Here is a 10,686-nt window from a genome sequence, read left to right as displayed (position 1 = left end):
CTACAACCAATCATGAACAGTCAAATAAGACAAACCTGTCTGGATTTTTTCCAACCTAGAAAATGGGTACACACTGATGATGTAGCCAATTTATGACAATCCTGCCAAAGAAGTGTCGGACTGTGAGGTCAAGTAGTTACGATCATCATCATTATCATCATCATCATCATTATTATTGTTGTGATGATGATTAAATATTATCACACACAGTCCTTTCAGACAAACAGTGATGATCCTCAACATCATCACCATTTATTTCTTGAGTTTGGTTATGCTACTTTTGCAATCTGAGCCATGATTGGTTTTGACTTAAGGCCTGAGCAACTGTGATGTCGTCAGAGTCAACAGCAAGTAGGAAAATGGCCGCCCTCTGAGATAGATAAAAACAGGGGGTATTGCTGCGTAGTTTAAATTCCACATACATTAATTAGAATACTGTGTTTAGACTAGTGGGGGATGAATACAACCTATTGTAAATAATTTTTTTGACTTGACTTCCACTCTAAATTATACACCACAGTGCCAGCATTATCTATGTTAAGTCAGAATGCTTGCAATGGGTCCCATTAGACTGAACCGATTAACCAATTCAGGTGTTCATTGTGTTTACATTCAAAATGCTGAATTTTATTGTCTGTCATCTTGTTTGCATTAATCAAAACGGATGTCCTTATTTAAGTGATTACAGGATGTTAAAAGTTACCGTACACAACTGAATGTCTCGTGAGTGATGCAAGAAACAAAAAGACACGCCTTGCTCATTTCCATGGGAATCCAACCTGCAACCTAATTTCAGTCCATCACACTGGGAGATCCCTCACGAGTGACAGTTGACTCCCCCGCCCCCTCCCTTTAAACTCCACCCGCGTCTGGCTGTCTGTCTACTACACTTCTGTCACAAGCATCATCATCATCATCACCACCATCATCTTCATCATCATCAGCAGTCTTCACGTTGTAGCGCAGACTGCGCATGCGTCCGGCATTGGAATTACCGCACTGGCAAGAATAAGTTGTAGCTCGTCTTGTCTTGTCTATAAGGAGGCTGGGGAGGAAGAAAAAAAAGAAAAGAAACAGCAACAACACACGCCATCAAAAGACGCGAGCATGGCGGTGTTAAGAAGAAGAAGATGGTGGTTTTGTGTCGGGGTGTTCCCCCTCGTAGTGGCCGTGGTGTGCGCACAAAGGTAAGAATGCTTCACTTCTCTCCTTTATTTTCCCTCCTGCCGGACGAGCAGCGGAGAGAGTGTGCAGGAGACTTTGCGCTCCGTGAAATGTTTTGTCACCTTAATCTGTTAATTTGCGCGTGTGTGTGCTCCTTCACAGTGTCGGTGTGAACGATCCGAGCAATATGCCTTTGGTTAAAGAGACGGTGGATAGGCTGTTGACAGGTTATGATATTCGTCTGAGGCCAGATTTCGGAGGTAAACGTTGAGCTGTCACTTTGTGCGCTAATGCATTGCAATGCTGTGCAAATGCCAACCAAGTCATGTGCATGTGCACGTCAAAAACATATCTCCACTCGTGCATGCATACAATACAATACATCCTGATTTATATTGCGCTTTTACAACAGCTGCAGCATTCCCTCTTTCAACTTTTCAAATGGTCAAATGTGCAGATTTTTTGTACGTAAAAAAAAAAACTATTATCTCACACAAGCGGGAATAGGATCTCTTATTAAAGGCTGCACCACAGTTTCCAATTATTATTATTATTTTTTAATTGTTATTATTTCATCCCAGGTGCGCCAGTGGGAGTGGGCATGAATATAGACATCGCCAGCATAGACATGGTGTCAGAAGTCAATATGGTAAGTTATCATAAAGACTGGCTAATTATCCCTGCGTGGATTCTTGCAGGAAGGTGGGGGGGCGGGGGGGGCGTGTTGGGGAGGCGCGGGGGGATCCCCTCCCAAATCCACGGAAGGGGAACCCCCACACTCTTGTTTTTGTCTCGACATGAGATGTCAAAAGGCTTCAAAGTGTGCACATGAGATGAATGCCTCGTTTGTGTGGACAATATTTATCAAGACATCAACACGCATGTTAATTATGAAAAAGGGCTAAACATTTCCCCCGTCTCGTCCCATGTGTCTACGAGATGTTCGTGCCGTCTTAAGTGTTAAAAACATACTTTAGATTCCGTGTCACACCTGGTTTATAAATGCTTATTTTTGTAGTTATTGTCATTATTATTATTTGACTGGAAACACTGACAGTAGTTGAAGTGAGAGATTTTGCTCCATACAAGTGCACCCCCTACCGATTTCTTGTCGGAACTGCACCCGTTTCTCCATGGAAGCTGACACATGAAGCTTGTGCTGCAGTTTCCATCACGATCATTTGCTGCACTATCTATTTTTGCTTGTTTCTCCTTATTGATTTTATTTGATTTTTTAAAATTGAAAATAGGAAAATACCCCCCTGCCGTGACATGAATTCAGCGCTAGCTGTGATATGACTCATGCTTTGATGTCATGTGGAATATTTTTGGCAGCAGCGAAAACCCCCCTGAAGGCTTTTTGCTCATGTTGTTGTGTTTGTGCACATGCAGACTGCCTGCTTGAGTGGAGACGTGATGCGAAAAGCAGACGATGCCGCGTCTATTTGCGACCGGGGTCATGCACATATACACGTGACACATGTAGGTGGAATTGTTCTGCGAAAGGCGACCTGGCATTATACACAAGCATTATATAAGTGGCCTTTTGATGACATTGGCGTAATAATTAAATTCATACAAGATATCTAAGCCAAGTTATCACCATTTTGTTTGTTTGTTTACATCAGAGATGAGGTTCAGATGACCCCTTTTCATTTGGAGGTGCAGTAAGAGTCAATTTCTGATTCTTAAGGTACACTTTACACTAATGTATCACAAATGACTATTTATTGGACCCTCCAGTTTTGTCTAGGCAATAAAAAAAAAAAAAAAAAACATCCAAAAACAGTAAGTCTAAGGTCGAGAAATGCTACATGCGCATAAACAGGAACCTCTAAAGGTGACCACAATCCAATCAGGAATGTTGCTCAACCTTGAATTTGTATCAGTTTTTATTACAGGAAATTATAGAAAACAGAAATAGTATATAATTAGTGCTGTTAAGAGATTAAAATAGGTTAGATTAATTCTTATCTGTAATTGATCTAATTAATCTATATTTTAATCAAATCTAAAAATTGCTCGGAAAGCCCCTATTTTCGTTTTAAATGTATTACATTATTGAGCATTGAGGCAGATCAAAAGATTCACATCACAAAAAAAGTGTTATTATAAAGTATTTTATTGTTTTTAAACAGACTTGAACAGATGCAATCCAAGCCATTTACTTTCTGCTGTATTTGAAACTACTGTAATCCCAAATCCTACCTGCAACCTTTAGTTTCGAACACCAGGGGGAATATCACTGTATTGTTTTTGTAAATCTCCAAATAATTACAAAATAAAAATAAAAGAGAACACCAGGTCCAGAAAAAGTGCTTAGGTTAACATATCAAAAACAGTAAGAACACTTTTCTGAGCAATACAAGTACTGAACACGGAACTTGCTTCAGATAATAAATAAAACAGACCCTTAAAACACAGTGCTGAAGAAAATTGTTGTTCTATTTTGTTTTGAATGAACATTTTAATACTGTTAATAAAAGCAGTTCCAACACAAATAAAAATTGGGTTTGCTTAACATAAAATGGTGTTTGTGTACTTATTTCTAAGACTTAGAGATTGTTCTGTTAGCTTAATAAATTAAATTTTGAAAACTAACATTTATAAATAAGTAACATAGAACAAACAGGAAGTCAACACATAAAGAGGAATATTAGAAAAAGGCAACCCACCTACAAAATCAATAAAGTTAGAGATTAAAATTTAGATTAACGCGATTAAAAAACATAACGCGCTAAATATACCTATAATTAATTATTCGCAATTAACGCGATAATTTGACACCTCTAAATATATTCCACGGTCAACCTGTCGCTGGAAGATCTTAACTTCATTCAGTTAGTTTGAATTAGTTTTTAGAGCTGGTCTATCTTCTTTTCTTTGTTTTAGTTTAGTTAGTAGTTTTAGTGTTAGCTTTAGTTTTTTTTTTTATAAAATGGTACATTTGAAGAGCACAAAAAATTTAATAAAAAGCTCATTAAGTAAATGATATTTTTGCCGATTCCTCAACGTTCTTCCGCAGTGATATCAACATAAATAACTTGAAAATACACCCTGAAAGAAATTAAGTGACAAAGATGACAAGGGTATTTTCCTTCTAATTAGTCAGTTTTAGTTCGTTTTTTTGAAACATAAAATGTAGTTTCATTTAGCTGTTGTTTTTTTTTAAGTATGGTACTCATTTTTATATTATTTTGTTCATGTTTTTTTATTTCAATTTTAGTTTTAGATAATGAAGTAACTTAAAAAAAACTGTCGAAAAATATTTTTGTTAATTCTCATAGATAGTGTCCAGCTTGCAAACTAGTCAACATAAAACTCACGTGCTTCAGACTAACTCCTGACACGAAGCATCACACGCTGCATGTGTCGAAAACCTGACATGCCACAAACATGGAACGAGGAGCTGTGTGGCTCACGCCCGGGCCTCAGAGGCTTGAAGGGTGAAAATGGATACGAGAACGCAAGACCCGGGGGTCACATTTATCACCTCGGTGTGTGTGTGTGTGAGGGGACGAGATAGACACAGACAGAGAGCGAGGAGAAGAGAGAGATGGTGACACGAAAGAGTTGCCATGCAGAAAGCCAAATAGTGTTGGAGGGAAGGTCGTGCACCTCGTGCGGCTTCAGAGTTCACTGTGCATGACTCAGTGGTGCGCAGCCAAAGAGAGAGACACACACACACACACACACTCTCTGAATACCAATGTCATGTTGTACGTTCAACCCGAGGGAGGTGGCCCGCCAGCTCAACGCGAAGCTCGAATATTCCTCCTTTGACATATGAGAATTGTGCAAAATGCCCTTCTTTCATGGCTATTTTGGTCGCTGCTTGTGAAGTTCTTTGGAGAAAAGCTCCGCGAAGGAGATCCCGGATGGGCCGTGGGCGGCGCCTGTACAATATATCGCGCAGATATATTATGATGAATGTTGGATGAAAGGCGAGAAGAGATTATTGCTTGCCATATGATCATAAAAGGAAGGGAAGATTGTGGAGCCACTTACAGGCTGTGTAATATCTCACCCGCACCTGAGAGCTTTAAAAATGATATTGAGTCGGCCGCACTGACTTCATCTTCTTTGACAGGGGAGCGGAATGTTGCACAAAAATAAACAAATGCATCCAACAATCACGTACTGAATGGGTCGTGTGGAAATAGAAATGGACACAAATTGAAAGTCTTGCTGTGAAAAGTACATGTGATATACTGAGACTTTGTAAGTGCATTTTAAGCGGGGATTTATGTCGCCGTCTTGTAATTCTAGCCTATAGTTAGCGTTTTAGCATATGCGGCATCTTACGCGTGAAGCCGAGGACGTCAACTGAGGACGTTTACCTTCTCCGTGTGCCCTACAAAGGCCTTACTAACACCCCCCCTCACCCCCACCCCCTCCATCTCGACTCGCGGCCTGCAGCAAAGTCAATGTTTGGATTACGTAACGGACAGAGCAATGTCTCATCCGGGGTTCATTTCGGACTTGAATTGGTGCCGTAATACAGTCGGGGAGCAGGAAGGATGTGTGAAGAACAGCTCAAATGGGGATGCCAAATCATTGATCATGACCAGCGAGAATCACCAAACCCTCACAACCTCCTAAAGGTCCATTACTGATCAATGTTGTTGTTTCGGAATTTTCACATTCATCTATTGGGACAAAAGTATTGTGATCAATGAATGAATCAATCAGGGGCTGAGGCCAGACTCTTTGAATCTCAAAGGGTGGTCGACACCAAATCTTAATCATCTGTCTTTATGTGTCCCGAAATGTTTTTTTGACACTGACTTTCAAAATGTCTTTACTAGCTTCCTAGCACATCAGATTTTGGGGATTTTCTTCGCTAATTGTTTCTTAGTTTGGCCTATAAAGCCTTACGCAACGCAGATTTTACCATGCGTTGTAATTTGTAACGATGGCATTTCAGAAAAACAAAAATGCACCCGAGAAATCATCCATCGAGAAAATTTTAATTGCATCTCAGATTCCAAAAGTCAATAGAAATCTGTTATCATGCAATCTCTGCATTGCGTTGCCATTATCCTTGTCCAAATATCAAGATCAGATTGGTTCACCCATCATTTACTGTCACTCACAAGATAAAAATATGAGACTAGGCCTCAATTTATTCTGAAAATTAAAATCAAAACGACCAAAATGAAAGTATTTGGGAAAACAACTAACATGACAAGATTGCTGTGTTTGTTTCGTGTTCTTGGAGCCTGCGGCTTTTTCGAACAGGTCGCAAGGTGGACCTTTGCAATCACCATCAGCGGAGTCACGGTGCCTCAAGACATCAAAGCACTCAAGCTCGATTATACGCAAAAGACGATGGCAACCAATGGATCTACCTCATACGCGAAACGAGCGGTACTCGTCACGCAAGGCATAGCTGAGGGGTGAAGTTTCGGGGACTAAGCCGCGCGACTTTCATCTGGTGATCGGCTTACCTCAGTCGAGATGTTGTTTTCGTAGCCGGAAACATTGCAGGAGCTGCCTCGGTGACTGACACCTCACACGCTTGTCTGCCACTATACGAGCAAGACTGAAGCCATTCTGTCAACAGGCTATCACAGCGAATTGACAACACTTTGTTGTCGCGCCTCTCACGGCTCTGAGAAGTGAGTGAGGAGATGTAAAAAGGAGTTGGAGATCGAACCGTGAGTCGGGAGAAGAACTTTTGAGATTTCAACATTTTTCTTGACCAAAATATAACGTATACTCCAGGTCACGTGGCTTGTGTGAATGGAACATAGTCGGGTTTTTGTAACGCTGTGTTCAAATATTCTCAACAACTCTGAAGTGTATGTTTCTATAGACGTCATTTCGTGCAAGTATCATCATTGTTCGTTTTAAACACCGAAGAATTTTTTTTTTTTTAAGTTCGTTCCATCTAGAAAGTGCGCTTGCCTTACGTTTAATGCAAAATGCACATAGCCGGAACAGGAAATTATTTCTTAGATAGAAACCAAAACCGCTTTATTTGCTGGCTCAAGGCTGGCTAGTTTTTCAAACTAGTTGTGATGAACGAAAAAAAAAAAAAAAAAACTTTTTGCATGCACATGAAGCGATCCCATGAGTGACAACTATCCTTTGGGTTACTATCATTCACAGAGCATCCCTTTCCCGTTTCCCTCATGGCATTCTTGAATATATTCAGTCGAATTAAATACAGTATATTTGAATGTTCATATTCTGCATACAACTTGAACAATCTGTTTCAGAAGTCACAAGGGCCGCTTTTGGTTAAGGGGCAAATACACACACACACACACACACACACACACACACACACACACACACACACACACACACACACACACACACACAAAGAAGCTTTGATTGATGCATTATTCATGCAGGTAGGTCTACCTACACGTCTCCCTGTAGACTTTCACTAAATCCATTGTTCTGAACGCAGAGAAAGTACAACCAGTTGAATGCAGCGCGAGCAAATATGCGATACCCTGGAAAGCGACATGTTTATATTGAGCTTCGGGAACGCGTGCCACCTCTTACCTTTGATCCCCTTTGAGTTTTCTTTCTTCATTAGGTGCACCTGCACAATATAATGATGTCATATTAGTGATGTCTTTTTTTTTCCTCCATCTCCGACATCAGCTGTGTCCGCACGCTCCTCTCCGTTTTTGATGATGACATAAGGTTGGCGCCTTGGCCCGTGAGGCGGATTGGGCAGTGACAAATCAAAGTGGGTTCACCGTCTGACCATTTGAGTCCACTGGCCTACTGCTCTATTTGGTTAGTTTGCGCACACTCGATAGAAAGTGAAAGTTCCTTAGAGGGGGGGAGAACGAAGGTCGTGATGACAAATTACAAATAGTATCGACTGCGAATGTAAAGGTCTTCACAATAGAGACTACGAGGCTATGCTGGACTGTAAGCAAGTAATAGAACAACCAATGTCTTTGAAAGGGAGACAAAACAGATGCCGATGTCAGCACAGCTGGGGTTGTAAATGCAAGTGGGACACATTCCAAAGTCTGGCTTCTTTTTTAGTAGGTTTGAAGAAATTGAGAACTTCTGAGTGATAATAGAACAAAATAGCATCGTAAGAATGACCACAATTTATGCACAGGACTGCATGAGATGCTCGCTCAACTAAGGTTATGATTACTATAATTCAGTATTAATGCCAACATGAACTTGGTACATATTTTAAAACCTTTCCTCAGCTGTACAATTGTGAACTTCACTCCACGTTACCTCCAAATCTTTATCTTGAACTCAAAAACTGTGCTGAACTCAATTCCAAATGAATTGAGTTCAAGACTCGATAAGAGTTTATGATTCAAGACACCATACTGGAACCCAAATTAAGACGCTATAAAACAGAAGATAACAAGACACAATATTATACAAGGCGATATGTTTTAGTATGATCGATCAGGATCAGGTACTTGCTAGAGCGGCATTACGTGAAAAGAGAAGAGCAGAGCGCAATAACAAAGAAAAGCAAAGAAAAGCAGATACACACCCAAAATCAGTATAAACATGTGCATTTCTGTAAAGTAGAAAATGGTAAATGCTTTTATTTGCATTTTCATAATGCAGTATATTTTGTCTCGATCGAAATTATTGCACAGGCTTGATTATCGGCTCCTTACTTAGCATTTATCCACCAAAGTCTCTGGACATTGTGTGAACGTAGTGCGTTGTGTATTCCTTAAAGCTTCAGTGACACCGACTTCCACTCAAAATATGTCCAGAAAAACACACTTGATGTAGGTTTAAGAGTAATGATGTCAAGTTTCGGGTCACCGATAACAACTAAGAGGCAAATCTTTGTCAATTCTTTTCACATCTTCCATCGGGATATTTGAGCGCTTAATAATCCTCCACTAATAATCTTTGTGGGCCTTGTCCTCGCTCTCTCTCTCCCCCAATGTCCTTTAACTCTCCCGTTCCTCTCTGGAGAGGACACAAAGAGGGCTTGCAGATACCTCAATTGACTCTAATAAATTGTATGTCGAGGCAGGGGACAATAGTGCCTCTAAATTTGACTCACCATCATGTTATGATTTTATTGTATTTTTTCCAAAGTGATGTTCGGGCTAAAGTAAATGATGAAAGAGTCAAGAAAATGGTTGCAAGGAGAGAACATTTCTGTGTGTCTCAAAGCTGAAGGTCATATCCTGAGAGAAAATCGATTCGGTAATCACACGCAAAAATCGTCAAATTTATTTGCACTAACAAGCCTCAACCGCCGCTATGATGCAGCAGTTTTTTTTTCTTGCTCCTCTCGAATAAAATCTGTCTCTTAAACGGGCGTTTCTAAACTATTTTGGGGGGCGGTGGTGCTTTAGCACCCAAATTCAATCCCAGTTTATGTATTCCTAAATTTGTTTTCGCTCTGTCTCAATGTTAACTGCGTCCAACTCAACTTGATTGGTTTTGCTGATACAACAGTGTAATTCTTCATGCTGGAAGAAATGGGGATAAATGAAAACCCTGCAGAAGTCTGTGTGTGTTTGTGTGTGTGTGTGTGTGTGTGTGTGTGTGTGTGTGTGTGTGTGTGTGTGTGTGTGTGCGTGCGCGAGCGCGCACGTGCTTCAGACTGACTCCATGCAGCGCCCAAGCTGTTCCAGCTACGACGCTTGAATATTAAGGAGTCCTTATTCAGCTGCTGGGAGACGGGGGAATATATGTCACTCAGCTCGGCGGGGGCTGCCATGTTTATTATTAGGCCTCTTTGGAGAAGCTGTGCCCTCTGCCAGGCTCCTCATAGCCTGTCGCTGGCGGCAAGAGGACAGTGTGGGACAGGAAATTGAAAGCTGCTTGTTGTTGTTGGAGGGCTTTTTCAAGACACTGAAGTCGATGGATGATAGCGTAGCATTGGCTGAGGGGGCGGTGAGATCACATTTCGCTCCAGCAGCTTCGGGAAAATACAAGGGAATGCAGACGATATGCGAAAAGGGAAGCGTCGTCCACATCTTCAAGGTCATGGAATGGGATTTTGTTTTCACGGACTCTTCAAGGTCACCTAAGGGTATGCTCGCATAGAAATGACCTAGTTCAGTTAAAAAAAAAAAAAAAAAAAAAAGTTTTTGAGAGAAGTTCCATTCTGGTTAGCAAAAAATGAGTGCTAACGCTCTACAGTAGAAAAATAGTCCGGGCCAAAAGTTGACAATAGTCAAAATTGACAAATAGAAACCCAATTTCCGAGTAAAAGGATTTTCGTATGGATTTGGAAAAAAGGTGCTGGAACAGGAATGTTTGAATTGATTTACCCTCAAGAACCGTGATGGCCCAACACATTTGTCAATCTACATCAGAAGTAGCCTGCTAATATAACAAACAAATGGACAAATCCATTACAAATCCAAATGTTTTCTCCACTTTTGTTACCAGTTCGTGTGGATGACATTTTTTTATGCTTCTAGCAGCTCTTGGTGAGCAAAGAAACCGAATGACACACAACTATCCCACGTGTGCTCACACTCGCATGATACCTTCCCCAAAGCGTACAAAGAGATTAAGATGGATGGACTCCACTCTTTAACA

The 10,686-nt window shown here is 40.7% G+C and overlaps 1 protein-coding gene across 2 annotated transcripts in view; it reads left to right on the top strand.

Annotated features, from left to right (window-relative positions):
* The first annotated feature begins 592 nt into the window (after positions 1–592).
* gabrb2b (gamma-aminobutyric acid type A receptor subunit beta2b) overlaps positions 593–10,686 on the top strand; it is a 32,074-nt gene continuing 21,980 nt past the window's right edge. The window contains exons 1-3 of one of the 2 annotated variants that reach the window (XM_019873589.1): positions 593–1,187; positions 1,327–1,424; positions 1,746–1,813. In XM_019873589.1, coding sequence (XP_019729148.1) covers positions 1,108–1,187; positions 1,327–1,424; positions 1,746–1,813 — 246 coding nt within the window. In that variant the 5' untranslated portion in view covers positions 593–1,107. The remainder of the gene's footprint in view (positions 1,188–1,326; positions 1,425–1,745; positions 1,814–10,686) is intronic. The other variant, XM_019873590.1, reaches the window with a different exon arrangement.

Source organism: Hippocampus comes, unplaced genomic scaffold (assembly GCF_001891065.2).
Source record: "Hippocampus comes isolate QL1 unplaced genomic scaffold, H_comes_QL1_v1.1 scaffold59, whole genome shotgun sequence".
NCBI lineage: Eukaryota > Metazoa > Chordata > Actinopteri > Syngnathiformes > Syngnathidae > Hippocampus > Hippocampus comes.
Note: the sequence above shows the minus strand (reverse complement) of the source record. Positions and strands in the feature narration are given on the sequence as shown.